This window comes from Limulus polyphemus, unplaced genomic scaffold (assembly GCF_000517525.1).
Source record: "Limulus polyphemus unplaced genomic scaffold, Limulus_polyphemus-2.1.2 Scaffold1353, whole genome shotgun sequence".
Classification (NCBI taxonomy): Eukaryota; Metazoa; Arthropoda; class Merostomata; order Xiphosura; family Limulidae; genus Limulus; species Limulus polyphemus.
The window spans coordinates 192,602-216,833 of NW_013666963.1; the positions used below are offsets into that span (position 1 = coordinate 192,602).

Here is a 24,232-nt window from a genome sequence, read left to right on the forward strand (position 1 = left end):
AAAAGCCTATATATATTCAGTTTATGATATTTACCTACAAGATTGAGACACACAGTTTTCTTTTTTAACACAAATATGTTTTAATATACACACAACAATATAATTTACAATAACAGTTATTGCAAATAGTTATTACAAACAATGATTTATAAACAAAAGTTTCACAAACTTACAAGCAATATAAAGTCTTCTTTCTTGTCTGGAACTTCTTTGATACCTTATCGAAGATTCACGATGAGCGAGTTGATTACGAGTTGACGTAGGTATAATTCACTTAACAGGAAGCTAGCTAGCTTTGTTCTTCGTTATTTACCAACCACACACGCCGAGTTTTCCACGATGAATTTATATAATGTTTTCGTACAAATACTAATGTCTGATGAGAATCCACTGAAGTTAAATGATTTGTAATGTTAGACCTTTGTAAGTGCTCCTGGTCAAATATCTGAAGTTTTCCGATTGATACGCGTTATAACAATCACAGTTATAGCTTCCGAAGTTTATAGCTCACTGACTATAGCAAACTAATAATAGATACTCTTCTCTGGTGCGTCGCGTTGGTTATCTTTATAGGCGTGTGGAGGCTTTCTCGAAATTTCAGTCTTAAGTGCCACCCAGTGGCACAGCGGTATGTCTGCGGACTTACAACGCTAAAAACCTGGTTTCGATACCAGTGGTGATCAAGCACAGGTAGCTCTTGTGTAGCTTTGCGCATAATTAAAAACAAACAAACAGTTTTACATAACAATACAAAGCTACATTTAAGCGTTTACATACATACATATATTGTTGATTCTTGGTCTCGAGAATCTTCTACATCTTTGGAGAATAGGCGAGAGTTGTGCAATACATATCTAACAGTATAAGCTGTGTACGTTTATAAATATAAATTTACTCTAAACAAACGATGATAGTAAAATAAATATATAATAACAAATCCGTCATAAACGGAATCAGGTTAAAATTGTTTTTATTTCACAAGAAGCTTCAAAAAACAATATATTCAATAAAAAGTATTCTAAGATAATCTTTTTAGAAAAAAGTTGCGAAGAGGATCTTTCCTTGTTGATTTTCATTACATTTTGATGAAGTTAGATGAATTAAGCCACCATAGCGAACCTTAATAGCATAAGGAAAAAGCAAGCATTTTAAATTCTGAACCTCATTAAATTTCGTGTAAATATGAGCACAGTAAGGACATTTGTGGCACAGAAAAAATAGCATGGAAAACTGTTTTAAAACTAAGAACAGTTAACACCATTAATGAAAGAAATCTTTAGGTAATATGTAAAAAAAAATTGCATTGCTTTGGAATGGTGTTCAAAATGCTGGTAAACTATAGCTGAACTAAGTATAAAAATATTAAATAGAGCTAGTGTTCAATTCTAAGAATGTTCTGGTTTTTTCTTTTGGAAACAATAATTCTGGAAATGCTTTTATAAAAGGACAAAAATAAAATGTTCTAATATGAACTTTAAGTGAGCCTCGAATCGTTATGTTCGCACCTTTTTATAAATGAAAACTTTTTTAAAATTGTATACAGCATGACTTACACTGAAAAATGCCTTTTTTTTTACTTGTATTGCATTAGCTGTTCGATATGGAAATACTTACTATACCTCTACCAGGTACTCTAAAACTACCAAAGACCGCCATGAGTTTTGGAGCTCATGTACCCGCTAGTAAACGTCCATGTTTTGTTGTTATATATTTTTCGTAATTCAAACTTTCAGTTGTCCCTATACCAAATGGCATATCCACATTAAGATCTTTTAGTGAAAGAAAAGAATTTCAAGTTGCACCAATTTACTGTTTTTCGCGGAAAATATAAAACAAAATGGTAATTTTCAACCAACGTGTCATTTTTCTAATTTTATGAGATAGAAAAAAAAACAATGAGCGTTTTCACTAAATAAAATATTGAACTGATACATCTACCGCAATGCAGTAATATCATGTTTGGACGAACGTTGTGGAAATAGTCGTAACTTTTAATTTAGTTCGTATATTTTTCTGTTGTGATAATTTGCCTTCTGAATGATCACTGACTCAATATTATATATTTAACTATAACGAAAATTTATAGTAGCAAAAATAAATCATATCTGTAAATAATAGCTATGAAAAAGGTTAATAAAATAGTAACGATAAAAATATTTGAAAAATGTTTTGATATGTGACTAGTTTGATAAAATTTAAATTACATTTTAAATCCATCATTATTATTATTAACTATTAAATATATTGATTATAGCCACTAGTGGGAACGCGCACTCTGTATCAAGGAGAACACAGTTCTTAAATGGCTAACGCTGAATATGGGATAGTATTGTTAACATATAGAAACTTGTAGAATTTCTACCCAAAATAACCATTTAAACTGTCTACAGAGACTAAATTATAATTATAAAAACCCACTAGTTGCCTAACAACAGCAACATAATGTCATAAAAAGTTGATGTGGTTGAAAGGAGAGGTTGACGGCTAGTATTATTCATAAAAATTATCTAAAAAAGTAGTGAATATTAAAACATCTATTTCGTATTAGTCATTTTCGTGGTTTGTTTTTACGATTTGTATCCTTAATAGCTCAGTTGGTAGTGTAGTGTCCTTGTTACCCAAAAGTTCTGTGTTCAAGCCGTAGACCTGGAGTTTTTTTACTTGCTAATGTTTATTAGAAAGTTTAGTTTCATTGATTCTTAATACGAATTAAATTAAAAATAACAATATATATGTGTTATATATATATGAGAGTTTCGTTAGACTTGTATTTTTCGTTTGGATTATGATAATTCAACACACTAACTGTTCATAAGCTTAGCGAAAACAAAAAGGATTATGGTAGAATGGCCTGTACTCTTAGATAGGTGAGTAGGAAGAACAATACCCAAAAAGTCCTGGGTTCAAGCCCTCGTCCCGGAGTTTATTTTCACTTTTTTACTTAAAATAATGTTTGTTAGTCATCAACGCTCTGTAATAATTGTAAGTTAAATTGAACTAATAACTGTAACTAATTATAATTAGAATTGAAAATCTTATTCTCTGTCTACTAAATACCTACAAACTTACCTGATTCTATTTAGCCCTTCACAAAGAACTACAAACTTACCTGATTCTATTTAGCCCTTCACAAAGAAACTACTTCCATACAAAACATTTTCTTTCGAAATGGCTACCCTATGCATTTCATGGAATGCCTAACTGATTTCTTTGTCAAACCACCTAAGATACCCACTGTACCCAAACTTCCCTTATACACCTGCTCCCTTATCACGAAACAGTTTAAAAAGTAATTTAACACTTACCATCCCCAAATTGACCAGAAACTCAATTTTAGACTAAAAACATTTTCCGCAACAACGATCGTTTGCTGTCCGCCCATTGTTCATATCTCGTCTACTTATACACGTGCGGAGACTGTAAGACTATATTCGCGAAACAAAACGTCACCTTAAAGTACAAGCACGTGAACATATGGCATATCTGGAAGAAAGGCTACAAACCCTCCCAATTCTGTTATCTATCAACGCAATACAGAAATAGAACATCCAATTTCTCTCTCCAACTTTAAAATTATTTCAACAGCCAAACATGATACTGAACTTCTAATAAAAGAAACGTTATATATAAAAACTTTTCTCCCGTCTCTAAATAACACACATTCTTCACTGGATTTAAACCTATTTTAACTTTTTCACTTGTGCCTCAGTTTTTGTTTTTTCGTGTTATTTTTATATATTCGATTTGTTTATTTATTATGTACATATTTCTGTTGTAATTACGAATATTATTTGTTTGTTTTGTAGATTACTGATGATGGAATTATAACGATTCCGAAACGTCTAATAAATGCTTCCTGTTATTACGCCCGTATTTTGTTTTATCATTAAATTGCAAATCTAAAACTAAAAATAAGCATATCTAAAAATTATTCATTGTTTATATTTAACTTAAAATGCACGTCATTATTAAAGAAAGAAAAAAAAACTTTTTAAATTATATTTAAAAAGAAAGTGCATGTACCGAGTTCTTTAGCCGTATGTACAAATGCTTGGTTGAAACATCACAAAAAAGTACACGGGAATTATTAGCGCTTATCCATTCTTAATTTCGAACAAGTAGGATAGAGGGAAGGCATCTAGTCAGCACCAACTCTTGGGCTACTCATATCTGACCAGATTTTGGGATGTGATCCTCATTCTTTGTGAACCCATGAACCCAAAATGTGGATCACGTTTTTGTAGCAACGGGGCACGAATCAATTCATCTGATTCACAAATAAGGAATGCTAATTACTACGCCACGTTCATAACCATATTAAAGTCCCAATAACACACGTTGATCAAAGTACAGATTGAACTGGACCTCACTTGAAGTTAGACTTCGAGATTAAACAATTTTCGGAATACTAACTTTATTTATTATTATGCTATTGTGCAGTTTGTAATGTGAAGAACTGAATAGTGGCCAATGACACCTTTTCTTCACTTCATGTATGCAGTGTATAATTTTTTCTCATAGTGACTACAAAGCACGTTCACACCAACAGTATGTTTGATATTCTTTGATAGATTGTTTAAGCAGAGTATTCATGATGAAACTTTATAGAATAGACGGCAACTGCCTGTTGTAGAGACACAAGTGTAGAGGACGACGCTTCGAAAGTCTTCCGCCTTTCGTCTTCTGGACCTGAAGGCAGTTGCCGTCCATTCTATAACGTTTCAGTATTTTTGATACTTTTCACTATGATATAGATCCAGCATATCGCTCTTTGGTTAACTTGTGTTCAGAGTTACTGATGAGGAGTGGCATTCTCGGAAACTAGGACAACCCAATAACACACGTTGATCAAAGCATAGATTGAAATATCAGAATACTAAGTTTTTTTATTATTAAAGTACATTTATAATTATGTGACAACAATCCAGTGTAGAGCGTTTTTTTGTTGTTGTTAAACAACAGTGTTCGGTTATTAAGTACTGATAGGTCGTTTTTTGTTTTCAAACCTAGGTTGTTGTTTTCTTTTCAGGCCAACCAATGGAGGAAGATATTGTTTAGGACAAAGAACCCGATATCTCTCTTGTAACACACATGTAAGTAAATGGAACGTCGAAGAATTTTTGAAGTCTATTTCATCAGTAAAATAGTTTAACAAGCAGGGGGTCCCTTTAGCCAGATGCATTTATTTAATATCTCATAAAACTGTTAAAACTCAGTAGTCATCATTAAAAAATGAAACATTAGTTCGTAGGACTCATGACAATTTGATAATATTTCAAAGTTTTTGAATATATATATATATATATACTTTTTAGATATTTTTAAATGTTGAAAAGTTAATCAATATAATGTAATTCGTGTAAATTTCTTTTACGTTTTATGTTACTAAAATATAGAAGAATAGAACATGTTCTACTTAATACTTTAAATTTTCAATTCAAATATTTATTGTCATTGTTACATTGATATCCAACCAAATAAATATTTCTCCTATAAAACAGTATATTTTGAGAATATTTAGAATAAAATCATAATATTTGAAATTTGGGTTTAAATAATGAAAATAATATTGTAGTTGAACTCCATATCGTTTTTATAGATTAATTAAAACATATTGTCTTCTGTGGATTAGAAGTTGTTGTTTTTTTCAGTTGTAACCAAATCTGTGTAAGGGTTCCTTTTAAATAAAATGCTTGCTCATAATCATATTATGTTGTTCCTTCAGGAATGCCCAGTAGACACACCAGAAGCCCGTGTTGAACAGTGTGCTACTTTCAACGGAAAGACTATGAATTTTGTTGGCCTACCCTCTAACGTCAAGTGGACTCCTTATTACCCAGAAAGTAAGAAATCATGAGGAATCTTTTGTTCCGATGAGATTAATGTTATTTTCGTCTTTTGTGCGATAGAAAGTTTATGTTTTCTCAAATGTTTATATAAGTTTAGGCTTTTCTTTTTCATGATGAGTAGGCTATCTGAAACATTGTTTGTTGGAGCATAACACTCTGGGTCGGCTCAAATTCTACAGTTCTTGCCTCCCAGTGGCACAGCGGTATGTATGCGGACTTATAACGCTAGGATCCGGGTTTCGATACCCGTGGTAGGCAGCGCACAGAAAGCCCATTGTGTAGCTTTGTGCTTAATCACAATCAAATAAATTTACAGTTCTTATTAATTAGATTTATGAATTTGTCTTGTTATTATCAAAACTAAATTCCGCTGTCATTTTTAGCTCGATCAGAAGCATGCAAACTTTATTGTCAAGTCACTGGGACTTCTCCTCATTTTCTCTTGGAAGATCGAGTTATAGACGGAACATCTTGTGAACTAGATACATTCGACGTGTGCGTAAACGGCGTATGCCAGGTACAGTTAAACATCTTATAGCGTATTTGATTTCATTTCGTTTTGTAAAAGAGTCTGTAAAATATACTTGTTAAGTAAGAATGTAGAACTGATTTGAATTTTCCTGTTTTTAAAACAATCAGTTCTTCAGCAATGATCCTCGAAAATGCTGCACCATATTGTTCTAACGTTATTTTTTATTTGCGGGTTGTTTTAAATCATCTGGTGAAAATAATTCAACGTCAAGTCCACATTAGGAAAAATCAGTTTATTTCCTCCTTACCGCTTCTTTACAGACTTTTACACTTTGTAATTCGTGATAGGCCTACGTTCACAAATGACTTTAAACTTCTCTAACAACAGTAATACTATTGAGGTACAATCAGTCCACTTACTTTTATACAATAGTGCGATAATTCTATTTTATCACAACTAACTTTCAAATCAACTATTACTACTACTACTATTCTCGAGGCTTCACTGACCTGTTCAAGAAAGTTCAAGGACTAATGTGCATTTAACGTCAAAATAACTTACCATAAAAATGAAGGATAAAAAGACACAACTCATTTCCACTAACAACCGACAACACTCTGTAATTAACAAAAAGCACAACATTACAAATATGTAATTTACAACAGTATTATAAACGGGAAGTATAGACTTAAATAATGCTGGGTTACTATATTATATAACTCCTTATGCCGGTGAAACGTGATTTTTAGGTCAGTAATTTGTGTGATATTACACCACAATAAGACTAATGATAATGTTTAAGAAATCATTATTTTCTGGCCTTATAAAGGTTTCCAGTACGGAAATATAAATGCATCTCGATAGCACACTTTGTATGCTTACGTTGCTGCCGACTAGGCTCTTCGCCAGTACTTGGAAACCATATAAGATTTGGTACTAATGAGTAGCGTACTTATTGTGGTGTAATGTCATACATACCACAGATTTAACATTAACTTTTCCCATCATTTCTACAATATTACTTACCATTAAAGCGGAATTTCAAGATAAGCCTAACACTAACATTGGTTTAAAATTCTGTTTGATCGAAGTCGTTCCAGTGCTCTATGAATTCAGTAACGGGTTATGTTGAAATAGTAAAACATACGTTCTATCTAAAGTTGGTGTAAAAACGGGTTAAGATATAAATATTCTCAATGCTAGCCAATATCGAACTTTTAGATTAAGTGCCACTTAAGTTAGTGAAAACATCACTTTCTGTGTTATTATACTATATTATTATTATATTAAATATCATATTCTATAGAACAAAAATGAAGATAATTGGGCTTCAGATAATGAGCTCTTTTGTTGTTATTATTAGAGTGCAGGTTGTGACCGTGTATTAAGTTCAAACAAAACATTGGACCGCTGTGGAATATGTGGAGGTGATAATTCCACGTGCAAGACTGTACACGGACACTACAATGAATTTAAGTATGGTAAGTTTATACTTTATAATTTTTCTCTACTTAGTCGTAAAAATAAAGATTGAAAATAGCTGTAAGCATATAAGAGAAAGAGTGAATGGAGACAAATTTAAGTAAAATCTTATTTCTTGTGATCCTTAGTGAATTATCTGTCGAAATAACCATATTGTATCGGGTTTGGTCATTAAATGAGAAATATTTCCAAATCACAAAAGGACCAGCGACAATTTTACATATTCTGTTTCTTCTAGGCTACAATTCGGTTGTCATGATTCCTGCCGGAGCAAGTAACATCGAAATTCTTCAGCATGGTTATCAAAACACTCATCAGGATGACAACTATTTAGGTAAATACTTTCTCTTTTCAGTATTTGAATAAATATTTATTAGTAAACTCCACTTTGTCTGCGGACTTACAATGCTAGAATCCGGGTTTCGATACCCGTGGTGGGCAGAGCACAGATAGCCCATTGTGTAGCTTTGTGCTTAATTACAAAACAAACAAACATTTGAACACAGAAATTTTTCAGCATCTTATGAAACTTTTCAACAGGAAGTTGCAAGTTATGTTTTTATTCCATAAATTTCTAATAATTGTATTGTTGTTTTCGCTGAAGGAAATTTACGTAATATGATGGGCTTGGCAATAATGTCTGGAACTGTTATAAGTATGGAAAACATGGACACTATATTCGCAACTACTGACAAGAAATCAAGAAGGTGAAATTCTGAAGATAAGAATAATCAGTATTTCCAGTTGAGATAAGGAGTGCGTTATTTAATGAATCCAATCCACGAGACAACGGATTCACTTATTGGAAGTCTTGTAACATGTTGGTTGACACAGATTCTACAGCGCTTGATTTAGTAATGAAAGATGGGAACTATCAACAGAGATGAAGAATAAAGAGGGACTGATATAAACATAATTTAACGGAAAATTATAGTATCTTTTGAACGTCAATTGCTGCATCCAGTGAAATTATAGTATCTTTGAACGTCAATTGCTGCAACCAGTAAAATTATAGTATCTTTTGAACGTCAATTGCTGCAACCAGTAAAATTATAGTATCTTTGAACGTCAATTGCTGCATCAAATTACACAGCAATTCATTCTCTTTAATACTTCTTTTTCATTATTGCATAGCTTAACATAACGTTATCATCCGCCATTGTTCTTGTTCAAACAACCTCAAAAACTCACGAGGCTAATAAAGTCGAGACACAGTCTATTGTTCGCTAGCTTATATGCTAATAGCTAAAAACTCCAAGATTTAGTCGCAAGGCTTAAGTGTCAAATTTAATTCTCAGCAGTTAATAATAATGTTTGGAAAGTAAAGTTTAGTTTTAATTGTGGTACTGGCTAATCATAGATAACCATTGTTTTTGTTTTTCTTTGTTTCTTTCTTTTTAAACATTGTGGACAGGATTTCCTGAAAATGAGTTGAGCATGAGAATTAACAATGTACAACAACATACAAATTCTATCTTCCAACACTGGTACCTGTTTGGTGTATCTCATTTTAGTATGTAAATAATAATACGTACAACGTAAATAGAAAGGTTTTCTTCAGCATAGCTGTTGTTCTACCACGAAAATTCCTCTTCCCAGTTATCACATTGTAACTTTAAGCTTTTATCTAAAGATAATGCAGTAAAAGATATACCACAATTTTTGTTTCCTTTCTAGATCAGATATCTAATATTCTAGATGTTATAACAATTTATGAGAAATGCAAGGTATTCACGTTTATGTTTAAAATAAATAATACATATCATGAAAAGATATCATATTCCAGAACATGTAACAATAATATTTTTGTTAGTACCTACACACACACACACACATATATATATATATCCAATTACAACTACAAAATCATCCGTATTCCCTTCTAAATGATTATTATTTCAAAAATAAATAATTTGTTGAACTAGTAGGTGTATATCATGCATATTGAAGGTATTTGACTCACATTATAATTACGCCAATTTTTGTGTTTACTTTTGTTCCGCCTGGTGGTCATGTTATCCTTTACCAGCAATCTGCGTGGCACAGGTTCGAATTCTGTCACCGAATATATACCCACGCTTGAAGAGTTGGTGATGGGTGGCCTTGACCAGTTGACTTTTCTCTAATTATAGTCGACTATTGCAAATAGCCCTCGAGTAGTATTGCGCATAATTCAACAAACACACAGACAAATACTTCTGTTTTGGCGGGATCGAATTCCATCGTCAAGGATTTTCGCTCTTTCAATCGCGAAGCTTTATAACGTAGTAGTCAATCCCACTATTGGTTGGTAAAAGAGTACCCTAAGAGTTGGCAGTGGGTAGTATTGACTAGCTGCCTTCTCTATAGTCTTATCACTTCAAGATTAGAAACGAAGAGCGTAAATAACTCTCATGTAGCTTTGTGCGAAAAAAAAACTTCTGTTCTACTGAGGTTTTTATGTAAAGTACTCACATTGGTCTCATTAAATTACTAAATTTCTTCCACTTATTATCTGTGCATTCTGGGTTCTTTACATAAGTCACTTTTGCTATTGCATTTCTTCTCCTAATGAAATGAATATTCAAGGCTATTCTATCAGTCGCCTGCCCTACTATATTTCTTGTCTATAATTGTATATCTAAGGTTACTTATGGTAGCTTATACACTAATGGACAACCTGGAATATACAACTATGAATGAAAGAAATACAACATTTCTAAAAACTTTTGTGGAAACCTAATATTAGTACACGAATTACAGTAGAGTAGATGACTAACGCGAAAATTCAACATTTAAATCACGAACAAATGAAATGATGTATTATAAGTGAAAACTTTAAATATGCAGACAATTAATGAGACAATTAGAGTATTCTAAGGTCCTTCTGTGAACAATCTTCAATATAAAGTCTATCATAGCTATAAATTAATTAGCAATGCATCCATGAAGATGCTTGCAATTCCGTATTTCTTCCATTAAAGATTTCCATATTCAGGATTGTGTATAGAGGTCTATTTGTTCACGCTTGCACGCTTTCGTCTTCTACATCATTGTATTTGTTGAATACACACTAATTTAAAGATTGTTTATTGTAGTCTTCAACATTACTGTATTTCTTATATATTTAGGTTGTATATTAAATGAACTTATTATATTTGTCATAGTGTATTTTATTTGTACAAACTGTGTGCGCAACTTAAAATACATTTATCCACATTTAGCTAAGTTAATCTAATTGTACTCACACGTTAGACCTAGTCCAATGTTACTTTTATTGTATATAGTACATCTAGAAATATACTACTTTGACTTTCCAGCACTTATGACAAGCAATCATGAATATCTCCTGAATGGTAACTTTACTGTCAGTCCTTTCAAGAAAATTATTAAGTTTTACGGCACAATACTGGAATACAGCGGGTCTGTGGCAGTAACTGAGCGCATCAACTCGTCCAAACCACTGAAGAGAGAGCTGTTTGTTCAGGTTAGAAATACCTATTATAACTGTGGATACCAGTATACATATAAAGTACAAAATGTTACGTTACAAAGGAAATTTATTTTATTCTTCCACGAATTTCTAAATTTCTCAAACTTTGGTATATGTATCTTATTTTGTTTTGAAAACCAGTAAGTTAGCTATAGTAACAAGATAACTGACCTCTTAATGTTCAAAACAGAATAAGATATTTAGTTGAACTTTGCAGTGTTCACAAATTTATAGCAGAATGCAAATATTTGTGTTTCAAGTACTAAAGAAAAGGAATATTATAATATAAAATAACTTTACTTATAAATTTATTTTATTATTACTTACGCCTGCAGTAGGTAATTCACAACAATACATGGAGGTTGATACGGATGAGTATTTTATTTATCTATGACAAGCTGAGGGACCCATTCTTTGTTCGGGTTATGAATTAAAAAATTGTGGAGGTAGATGCTATGACAAATAACAAAAAAAATCATAACTTCACAGAATTTATTTATAACATAACATATTATTACAGTATTCATTATTACCTCACTAAAATTTTTAAGCTTTAAGGAATTACTATGTATATACTTAAAACATGGTATACATTGTGAAATGGTCAGGGTGACTTCGTAGGAATAGATGGGTAGCGGCCAGATTAGTGGCGGTAGATGTGCTTTCTATTACCCACTTTCAACACACAGCTCGTGATTAATTAATTGATGATAATTGGCCGCAGAAGTGTCTTACTGGCCGAAGTTTAAAGGTCACAGGCCAAAGTAGGAAGTGGATATCATTAACAAACGACTCTTCATATCAGCCTTATGGTGGCTGTTGAAGCCAAACCTTCAGCTGAGTTTATGTATTATTGCAATAGTAGCGGCCACAATTTTTCATTGCAATCCTCCAGAAGTAGTACTAGCGCACTCTCTGAGATATATTAGATATTTGTGTACCCTTCCCAACAATGTTTTTATATTGTGTTATAGAAAATTTAATAACTTTGTTGTTGTTTTGTTGTAAGGACGTGACACAATCTATGAATATAATTAAAGTTAACCTTCGTCAAAGATAATAAATGCTCAATAACAACAATAATGAGGCGGAAGGGGTTGTAAACCCGCCAATAACATGCCCCTTGTTCCAAACCATCATTCTGCAAAGTTTGGCTGAGGTTGGCCTAGCAATCTAGGGGTAGTTAGATAACGGACAGACAAACAGCAGATTTGTATATTTTGTATATATAGATTAAAATCTGGAGTAGGTAATAAATGATATTTTTTAAGAAAATTGGTTCGGTTTTCACACTTTTAAATTTCTAGGTTTATTGTTATTGTAGACGGCCTGGTAGTTAAGGTACTCGACTCGAAATCTACGGGTCGCAGGATCAAAACCCGATGCTAAACATGCTCGTCCTTCCAGGTCGTGGGAGCGTTATAATTATTGGTCAATCCCACTATTTGTTGGTAAAGAGTAACACAATATTTGACGGTGAGTACTGCAGGCAGGTAGTCTTCGTTGTGGCCGGCAGTTTGAATTAGTAGCAGGGGCAGATAATCTCAGTAGATTTGCCACAAGTAAACCAACAACTGCTATAGATACAGCTAGGCCTAAAGTGACATATACATACTTTCCAACTTTTGTATTTTGAGCTTTCTTGGACGATTGCTACTTTAATAAATTGACATATTAAAGTTTCGTAAGATTTTATATATAGCATGCGAATGAAAACAAAGACAGGAATTTGGTTTGATAAATTTTCCTCGTCATTTAACAAGTGGTTAGAACGATGCTACTTAAATCAAGTTGAGCATTATCACAGGAAGAAACTATTTTGGAGAGGATAGCCTGTTTTAATACCGCTACTAAATTTTTCATACACATAACAGAAGTGTAAGTAATAGTATTACAATCATATTATTTACATTGGTTACTTGATGTTAAGAATACAAAATAAATAATAAAAATAGTAAAAATAATAATACAATAGAAAAGATAAACAATAATATGTAATTATAAAGTAAAAGTAAGCATGGTTGGTGCCAGCTAGTTCCCACCCTGTGGTCGATGGTTCGAAATTAGGGACGGCTTCACACTACCTGCTTTGCACATTGACAAACGTGAGTAATAGTACTTCACAAATGAAGAGAAGAGAGTCCGTGTGTAAATAAATTCGATTTTTTTTTCTTTAGGGATTCCTGGAGGAATAGCCATACTATTACTCAGTAATCTTAACATCTGACTTTTTTCATGTCGTGTTACTGTTCGTTTTCTGTAAGAAAATAAACCGTAGTGGCTATTGATGGAATGGATTTTAGTTATAGTGCCGATGTATATTAAAAATGTATATAACTTGATGAGCTTGTGTAACATATATAGTATTTAAATTTTAAAGGTGAGTAATTTTTCATATTTATAAGTTCAGATTAATCGCCGAAAAGTTTTCACATTATGGCTGTTATATTGTAAAAGTCACGTTTCTTTTTGTATTTAAAAAAATTGTTGAAGATAAGTGAATTTAAGGATCACAATGAAATAGCTTTTCGTCTTCGCTGTTTTAAACCCTAATTAATTATGTAGGCTGTCACAATAAAAATATATGATTCGGAGTAACTTGAGTGGTGAATTGATACAAGTGTTGAATCATGTATTCAGGTTCTCACTGTGGGAGATGTTCGGCCGCCCAATATTCGATTTCAGTACACTGTATCACTACGAGAAAAAAATAAGTATACCTGGGAGCTAGAAAGGAAGTGGTCAGATTGTTCCCGGGTGTGTGGAGGTGAGAAAAACCTAGCCTGAGGTGTAAACTTACGTTTAAGCAACCGATTGATATTTGATAATCATGGCAAAATGTTCTTTTTTTTTGTTTGGATGTGTTATCTGTTTATATATGACTTATTGTTTCACTCTAAGAATGTTCATTAAGTTATTTATTTTAACAATTAACTTAATTTGTTAAAGCATTTTAAAGTAAACGTGTTATTAGCGTGTAATAAGTTTTTCGTCTGTTTCCTTTTCTTTTTGTCCTCACCTCAGCAGGATATAATACAATCATTATCATATTATAAATACAGATCATGCTTTTAATGTTGGTAATTTAGTATCTGAGGCCCAAGCATCTAATTAACAGATCCGGGTTTCTACTATGAACATTTTGTTTCCCACGCTGGAGGTGAATGCAATCTTTTCTGAGAATGTACTTTTTCTGTCTTATAAATAGACGATACTTTTGTAGTCATCTTAGCATTTTTCATTTGTTAAAATCTTTATAACTAAATAAAACTAAAGACTACATTTAAAATGACTGTTAATTCCCTATAATTTATAATAAAAATTTATTTGGGATTCAGTATTTGCGTGATTGTAATGCTGATAAATGTATTTTAATTTGAGTTCAATACTTAACTATAATTAGTAAACAGTCCAAATCTTATCTCTCTCTCTAATGTAAATTATTTGTGATTGTTTACTGTAAACTGTTTCAGCATTATTCAGAACATAATAATACGAATGACTTACAGAGGACCATTTTTCTGCTGAAATAAATTACAAATTTCGAAATGGTACTTGAACTAGCACTAACGCAGACACACAAAATTTAATATGATACATAATAAGACATTTTGCGGAATCGTCTGGTGACAAGTACTCAAACTTAAATGGTAACTATAGGTATTAATAAGAAGTATTAATTAATATCAATAGGCCTAAAATATGGTATAAATATTACATTAGATGAAAATGTTTTGTTTTTTTTCACTTTCCCCTTAATCTGTCCATTTCAGAGTAAAAATGGAATACGAAATGAACAAATTGTGTCAAAAGATAACACACATTTGCTGTGATTTTTATCACAAATTTTAGACCTTTTGATTTCTAATCGTTTGCCACCTTTAAATATTGATATTAGTTTTGATTATAACTTTGGATCATTATTGCTTTAATGCATTGTAATATTTTTTATTAATAGTAAATACTTAGGAAAAACAGTTGCAATTAAAATCTTCTCAAAATATATCTTGAAGTTAAAGTGTCCAAAGTGACCAAAGTTGTAATGCATAAGTGCATCTGATTTATTTCGAAGGCCTATTCAAGGCAATATGTCATCTGTAATTCACGCTTACAGAGTACATATAAAATTAGATAGTAATATAAAAAAACATAATATATAAATGTATGTCTTGTGCATTATGATGAATGAAGATATTGAAAAAACATTAGTAGCTAACTGTTTTTAAAATAAGGTAACCATGGACCTATTTGTTTTTTTACAATTTCTACTATGTTTGTCTGAAAGCAATTCAGTCTCACCATTAATTCAACTGATGCCAGTTTTTATGTAAACTAATAGGTGAAATGTTTCGACTACCCATTTGTATAAGGATTTTCGACAACCTCAAAGTTAACGATAACCATTGTGATGTTACAAAGACGCCTTCTGCTCTAGTCAAAACTTGCAATGACCATTGTAAGATCAGGTAAAAAAAAGTGGTATACCGTATTTTGTATCGCTTATGGCCAACATGGTAGTCTTTTTTTTTTGCATGGATCTAGGGTTTTCTTGAATTAGTTTGTAAGTTTCTCTATTACGTTATCACTAATGATTGACATGTTTAAATGTCCACGGTAGGCATTAAATCAAAAACAAATATAAAAATAATGTGTTGCATAAACCGTTTTTAGTTGGTTATCAGACAAATGAAGTTTCACTGGTTCAGATTTGGGTTATAGTCAAATGTTTCTTGGAAAATTTAAGTAAGTACAATATTACTTTACTAGACGAAACTAGCAAATTCTTGGATAATTTATGTGGTTAAATCTTGAAATAATGTTAGAAACTGCTAAAATTGATATTATTGGAATATTTGTTTTTAATTTAAGCACATTATACTTGAGAAAGATATAACAAAATGGTGTTTTATGTGTTGTTAAAAGGTATTTTTAGCATATTAGGAGAAGATTTGGTAGTTCTTAATTACTCTTGTTTAACTCCGTATATTCTTATGTACTACTTCAAAGGTTTTTTTTCATACCTCTTTAATACACTGCGCAAACAATTAAACTAAATTCGGATTATTCATTTTAGCTATGACAAATCAAGCTTACTACTATAAAATCAAATCAGTCATTCACTGTAAGTACACTCTTATGAAAACCTGGCATATGATGATCAGTCTTAGTAATATTTAAGCAGCTTTTCTTTCCATATCCTTCAAATCTCTGATAGTATAAATAAACCAAAAGTTTTCACTGTAAGATTAATAAAGTACAGCTTATTTGTCGGTTAGTTGTATGTATTTGTCAGTTAAGTTAGAAATATTCTATACTTTCATAAGAATTTTTTTAGCCTTTTTTATGCATATATTTGTTGTTGTTTTTTATGACAAAACTGCTAAGGCTATCTTCCGCCGCCACTAAGTTTGAACTGCATACCACACTGAAGGCAATCATCCGCCAACTCCCACCGCCTACTCTTAAACTACTATTTACCAATGAATAATGGGATTGACATTGTGATCCTTTCCGGCTGAAATGGCGAGCATTTTCGACGCTGGGTTTCCATCCTGCTCCGCAGATTGTCATTCGAACGCGTAACCACCAAAAATTTATGCATGCGAATGGTTTGAAAAAGAGATTTTATAATATATTTTTTTTCTCTCGTTATTTTACTGATATTAATAAAGATACAAATCCACTTATAAAGTATTATTTTAGGAGTAGGTATTCTGTGTTTTCTTGCAACATCTCTTTACACATTAGAAATCTAGATCGATTTCCTTATTCTATTTATTTTACTTAGAATTCATATCAAACATCTAATCTCAGCAAGACCTCATTCATTAATTACCAGTGGAGTAGTCTCCCTCATAATTTGTCGCTATTTCAGATATGTGGTTCACATACCAGAAACTTGGTACCGAACCGTTTTCCGACTATCAATTCAACACACCCATCTTGTAGTTTGACAGACACAAGAGGTGCATTTTCTTTGATTACTTTTCACCCGGACAAAGTGACTAAACATTTTACATATATCCTTTGCTTATCATTTTCTTTCCTTTTCTTTATATTTTTTTTCAGCATTACTTGCCTCTACTACTGCTTGATATTTTTCTAATTGTTCAAGACATACACCTATGATTTGTCTTTCTTATTAAACTAGTTCACTCTGTTGTTCATGATATATATATATGTACATACCTATGGTTTGACTTATTCTCCACTTACAACAACTCCGCAGTCAAACTCACAAGTCACTTTTCATGCCAGTCACAACTTTACTTCAAATAAATCGAACAATAAACGGACAGCACACAATCAACTTGTTTTGAAATAATACATTCAAAAGAAGTCAAACATATGTACAAGAAAAACTCGGTACAATATTTGTCATCAAAGTTGTATCTAATGCTTTAAATAATTATATTTTCTTGTCAAAAGTCCGCACAGGCTAGATGAATTACCTTAGAACCCAACTGACAAGACGAATTATTTTTTCTCCACTTTTATCACAATAGTATCAGTGAAAAATTAACTTACCCCGTAAGTTACCACAGTTGTATCCAGAACTTCAAATAATTGTTTCCTTTTCGTCAAAGACCACAAATGCCGGTTCAATTACTTGAAAACATCCTTTGACAAAACGAATTATTCTTCTTATCTCTATTAAACTGTGAAACTCTAAAATTCGTCCATCACGGCTAAACTCACACGCAGTCTAACTTCACTTTCACTAACTTAATGTTTTCATATCATGTTTATATTTTGGAATTGTCCAAGGCCCCCGTAAGCACGAGGTCGGGTGCTGGTGCACAGGTAGCACGTGCCTCGTATTGGCCATATCTCTGAGCTTTAATTTACATTAATTGATTGCCCTACAGTTCTGTTATACAAATGAGACGAGAATGCTGGAAACTTGCCTATATGTGAATCAAAATACAAGCTCTTTTCCAAACCTGATGTTTTATTAGATTAGTTCTATAGTCACACACATTTTGTGTCAAATACATGTATGACTGGATCTTTCGTATTTCTCATTTATCTGTATATCAAGTCCCCGGTGGGTCAATGGTAAGTTTAATGGAATTACAAAGCTAAGACCCAGGATTCGATTACTCGCGGTGTACAGAGCGAAGATAGCACTTTGTGTAGCTTAGTGCTAAAGACAAAAAATACTATATAATAAATCCCATGCATATTAAGAAAACAAATCCGAATATATATATATATGTATATGAGTGTGCTTTATGTATTTGTATATATATATATATATATATGTATTATATAATACATATTTAATAGAATAGCAACAGCTGTACGAGAGCGATAAACAACACCACAAAAAAAAACACGATATAACAGATTTCACTTTAGCAAAAAACAAACCATACAAACCAAAAATGCACCAAATACAGAAACTACAATAAAGTACTATTTTGGAGGAAAATAACTGTAATAGTAGTTTGCAAGTAGCACAGGTAGGGGTAGGGGGATATCTCATCTCTTCAGTAGGCTATCCAATCACAGGTGAAAGACTATGTACTAATAACAGCAAGCCACCAGGTGGTCTAGCCTACAACTTACCACGAACAATAGACGTGTAGTAGGACTCAGATTATTTATTACTAGCTGGAGTACCCGTCTCCTGGACGGAAGTTACATAAATTCATGATGTATGAAAGGTTATCTTAAGACATGAGAAATTGCTTCCCTTATATGTAGTTGTAAAAAACGCACAAACATCATAAAAACTGTAAAACACAGAATGTGAAAACGCAATATTGCATGTATCTCCGCATGGACCCAACAAAACTTCATGCCAAATTTGGTGAAGATCCATCAACAGTAGTGATAAAAACACCCATAAAAACCCCAAAATGCAAAACTGAAAATTTGTATGTACCTCCCTACAAACCCAATGAACATCCATACCATATTTGGTGAACATTCATCCACAGAGGTGAGGTAGTGGTAAAAATCGCCTATACAAACCGCAAAACGCAAAATGCACTGCTGAAATTTGTTATGTATCTCCCCAATCAATCTCGATACCAAATTTGGTGAAGATCCATTTACAGGGAATGAAGTAATGGTAAAAACGCAAATATGCCCATAAAAATAGCAAAACTGAAAATTTGTATGTACTCCCTCATGGATCAAATGAACCTCCATATCAATTTTGTTGAAGATCCATCCACAACCAAGTAGTTATATGGACAAACAACAAACAGTACTACTATATTTATATAGCTTAAGGCGAGATTTATTTATCTATCTACACACTCGTCCCTCATTATAGGTATTTTATTCATCTGACATTATTGTCAATTTATTGTAACTTTGCCGCTGTCTGCTTTCTCGACAATATTTGTGGTTACCCGGAAAGCTCACTATTGCCACAGTAATATTGCACATACACATATATATACCATGAATAGCAAGAGCAATAGCAAAACCAGCACCTTGTGACTTCTTGAACCTTTTTGCAAGTTTGAATAGCAGTATTACAACTCAGAAGATTCTATTAAGCCAAGCGGTACTCACAGTAGCCACAACCATATCTCATAAACTATAGAAGCGCTCGAGAGAGAGGGCAGAAATACTGAAATTCGTCAAGTCATGAATCAGCGAGGCCAAGAAAGATGTAAATGTGATATATCCACTGGACAACATCAAGAGTATTGAGTGGGTCCAGGAAGATGACATTATATTAAACATAGTGCAGATTGGCAACAGAATGTGGAGTGAAATTCAGTACTGGTCAATGTAACTAAAGTCATGAAATGGATATGGTGAACAGAGACCAGCATTGATCATAGAAACAGATGCCTCAGTCAGGAAACTGGGAAGAAGCGAGAAACCGTGTGAAGAACTTACCATCTAGCGTTTGAATGGCAAAAAGGGATTATTCAGTTCATCCAGAGAAGACTTATCTAGTTTACCAGTAACAATTAAGACCATAACAAAATCATATTCCTATAAGCTCTCTAAATATCGTAACAAAATTTGAGACAAGTAATATTCTAGGACACAGTGACATCATTCGACAAGAAAGTGGGCCACCTTTGATGGCAAGGCACAGCCCTTGGACAACCTAGTACGATCTCAGAATATGAAATAGCATGTGGACTGAAGGAACAGGAATAGATATAACATAGGTTTCACTGGTCAACTGTAAGAATGGAGGAAAGAGGTTAAAACTATGAAAGTGGAGCAAACGTGAAAGTATGGGGGAAAAGACAAATGCTTTTTAAATCAAGTTGAATCGGGCGTTATTATTAGATAAATCATTTATCTTAACCCTAATATAGTGAATTATTATGGTGTGTTTACTATCCATTTTCTCCTTTAGCATTTTGTATGGTAGACTCTATATTTAACCATTATATGAACACTACTATAATGTGTTCTTGTCGGGTATTCTGTTATCTGTTTAGATTAGTCATGTTGTAAATTTTATTGATTTTTTTCATTTAAATATCGAATTTCAAACCTGATTTATTGCTTATAACATCTTCTGTATCACATTTGCATATCATATATGTATATATATATATATATATATATAATATTAACTTCAATATACAGTATATTGGAGAAATATACAAGGATATCTATTTGCTTTCCCAAACTTTATTTTTATCTAGTCTGAGCTTTAATACCTTATACTTCAGACTTCTTTTTCAGTTTTTATCTTATTAGAGTTATATGTTTTGTAGGTGGCGCATTACTGCTTCAACAATATGTTCCGTTCGGTGTGGATGGGGTACACAACAGCGAATTGTAAAATGTGTCCAAGAATTTACCGATGGCAAAACACAAGAAGTTAGCGATGAATTTTGTGAACATCTTGATACCAAACCAAGTGATACAGAGAAATGTGAAGGAAACTGTCCCAAGGCAGACTGGATGTTTCAAAAGTGGTCTTCAGTAAGTATACCGTGTTATTGGGTGAAAACAATATCAACATAATGTGAGTTTTAAGTCTCCCGTAATCGTTTCGTTAGTGGAGTTACGATTTTAAACACACAAGTCAAATCTATTATTTGTACCGTATGATCATGGTTGTGGTTCTGGTCATAAGACCTGAGAATGTCATATACTTACTGGACGTCTTTCTTCTTACTTAACGTGACTTAAAGATGTTTGCGAACGTTGTTACCGATAGTTACTAAAATGCTATTTTTTGGATTCATGCAGCCACCGCATGCGCAATACGAGTGTCCGTAGTTTTCCGCACATACCAGTGGCTCTTTTCTGGACATTTCCATAAATAGAAAACCAGAATTTTTCCTTGTTAGCAAGTCACTATATTGCTTTGCTTGCTCGAAAGCAAATTATTTTTCTTACAAGTTTATTTTGATTTATAATAACCTTTTTTTAAAAATAAGAGTAGTAATGATAGTATATGTAAGTATTGGTTGTTGGTTTGCCTGTTATTAGATGGCCGTAATACATACAGTGAACTAATTAGAGGTTCTTAATTCTATGCTCATCAGGTATGAGAAAGGTTTCTAATATGCTTAACAAAGCATATTTATTGAAATCTTTCCTAAGATATTGCCTTGATCTACATAGAACTTTGTGCTACCACATAGGGATTTTGCGTAATTTTTTAAGAATGTTATGTTTGTGGTTCTTAGAACGCTGTATGCTTAAGTGTTTATTGTGTTTAAAATTGTCTGTAATTTTGTTATGTGTGACTTGGCTACATTTAACCAATCGGACGAATGTAAGTCTTGTATATTTTAATTATGTTTTCTGTTCTTGCGCCCCTCGTTTTGCCAGTTTGACGTCGGACATAGTAGGCTTTTTATGTGTTTAATCCATTTTAATTTTGAGTCATAAGTTAGACCCAGAAATTTAGCTGATGTGGCTACCTGGGGAAGGGTTCCGTTTAAATGTAGTTTATGGTTTGTCTACTTGTTTTAATAGATGTTATGAATAATACCACTTTTATTTTAGGAGCATTAAAGTATATTCCTCATGTATTACAATAATTTTCTATTTTGCTTATACCTACTTGTAAGTTAGTTGCTGCTACAGCCGGAGTGTTTGAACTCTTCTATGTAACTACACAATTTGCGAACTGAGAGAGAAAATAGGAATTTTGATCTATTAGGGGAATTTCACTCACATAATGAATAGTAAAGGGCTAACTACCATTCCTTGCACTACACATGAACTTTTAATTTTCTGTTGCCAAGAAAGTTGGAAATACATCGAATAGTAGCACGTAGCGGTTTCATAAGGGACATTTGAAACCGTAATTTTTTCTGCTATATACGTCAAATACTTTCTATACGCTGAGAAAATCAGTGCATTCATTCTGATTATAGCTATTTATGACAAGTTCTTTAAGTCTTACTAGATGTCTAGATTTACGGAAACTGTCTTGTATATCCGGCAACTCTTAGATCAGTTCAAAGTAAGCGAATAATATTTTACTAATATTTTTTTCAAGTAGTTTGGTGATACTGCTAGTGAGGCTGATCGGTTTGTATCTTCCTGGTTTTCTTTCCGTCAAGAACATTAAAACATTTGCTAGCTTCCAAGCGGCTGACATATATCCAGATTTTCTTGAGAGATTAAAAATTGCTGTTAAATGCTCGTACGATCATGGAGAGCCTTTCTTGATCAGTATGTACTGTATATGATCCAGACCTGGGGTCTAATTTTTAAGCTTTATCATTGTGTTTTGTATTTCTGTGGTTTTGATTGTCTCTTTGAGTGTCTGCATTGTGACATCTTGTTCGGGTGTAGTTTCTATTTGATCCTCTTCGAGAGGGACTAGGAAGATGGGCATGAAGTTTTCTTTATTTGTGCTTACATAGATGTTAATCTTATTGTAAAAGCATTGATTAATTTTTGGCTCATTTGATGTTGTTAATATATGTTGTAGATGTCTTATAAAGGCCAATGTTTTTTGAGTATTTTGTTACGTATTAAAATTTCAAATGGCCTGAAATTGAGTTAACTGATAAATTTAAATCTAGTAGTTAAATTCGTACTTTGGATTTAGTAGATAGGTAAAAGCCGATATATAGTCAGTTTATGATGTTTGCCAACAAGATTGATAAACACAGTTTTCTTTTATACAAATACGTTTTAATATACACATAACAATACAATGTACAATAACAGTTATACAAATAGTTATTACAAACAATGATTTATAAAAAAAAGTTTCACAATCTTACAAGCAATATAAAGTCTTCCTTTTAGTCTGGGACTTCTTCGATATCTTATCGAGGGTTCACGATGAGCGAGTTGATTATGAGTTGACGTAGGTATAATTCACTTAACGGGAAGCTAGCTAGCTTTGTCCTTCGTTATTTATCAGCCACACACACACCGGGTTTTCCACCTGACGTTATGTAATGTTTTCGTAAAAATACTAATGTCCAATGAGAAACCGCTGAAGTTAAATGAGTTGTAATGTTTGAACTTTGTAAATGCTCCTGGTCAAATATCTGAAGTTTTCCAATTAATAAGTTATAGCTTCCAAAGTTTGTAGTACACTGACTATAGCAAACTAATAATAGATACTTTCTTTTGGCACGTCGCGTTGGTTATATTTATAGGCATGTGGAGGCTTTCTAGGAAATTCAGATTACGTAACAATACAAATTTAAGCGTTTAACTACATACATATATTGTTGATTCTTACTCTCTAGAATCTTCTACAACTTTGGAGAATAGTGGGAGTTTCGCAATATATATCTAACACTATAAGCCATGCATGTTTCTAAATGTAAATTTAATCTAAACAAACGTTGATATTAAAATAAATATATATTAACAAATTCGTTACAATTTTTATGGGCCTGAGCGTGTTATATGTAAGTGTTGTAAATGTATGTATGTTTTTAGCATTTCCTGTAAATCGTTTACAATTTGACCAGAAGATTTTTTGGATCTGTGTGTTTCGTTTTCAGCAGTAGTCGTCTCATTTGTCTGGTTTTATTA

General features: G+C 32.5%; 1 protein-coding gene across 1 annotated transcript in view; it reads left to right on the forward strand.

The window, feature by feature from the left end:
• Positions 1-24,232, forward strand: part of LOC106463227 (A disintegrin and metalloproteinase with thrombospondin motifs 9-like) — a 170,379-nt gene that overhangs the window by 85,863 nt on the left and 60,284 nt on the right. The window contains exons 12-20 of the mRNA XM_022390671.1: positions 5,030-5,093; positions 5,726-5,843; positions 6,233-6,366; positions 7,685-7,802; positions 8,042-8,137; positions 11,103-11,269; positions 13,916-14,042; positions 15,615-15,741; positions 20,983-21,193. Of these exons, the coding sequence (XP_022246379.1) occupies positions 5,030-5,093; positions 5,726-5,843; positions 6,233-6,366; positions 7,685-7,802; positions 8,042-8,137; positions 11,103-11,269; positions 13,916-14,042; positions 15,615-15,741; positions 20,983-21,193 (1,162 nt within the window). The remainder of the gene's footprint in view (positions 1-5,029; positions 5,094-5,725; positions 5,844-6,232; positions 6,367-7,684; positions 7,803-8,041; positions 8,138-11,102; positions 11,270-13,915; positions 14,043-15,614; positions 15,742-20,982; positions 21,194-24,232) is intronic.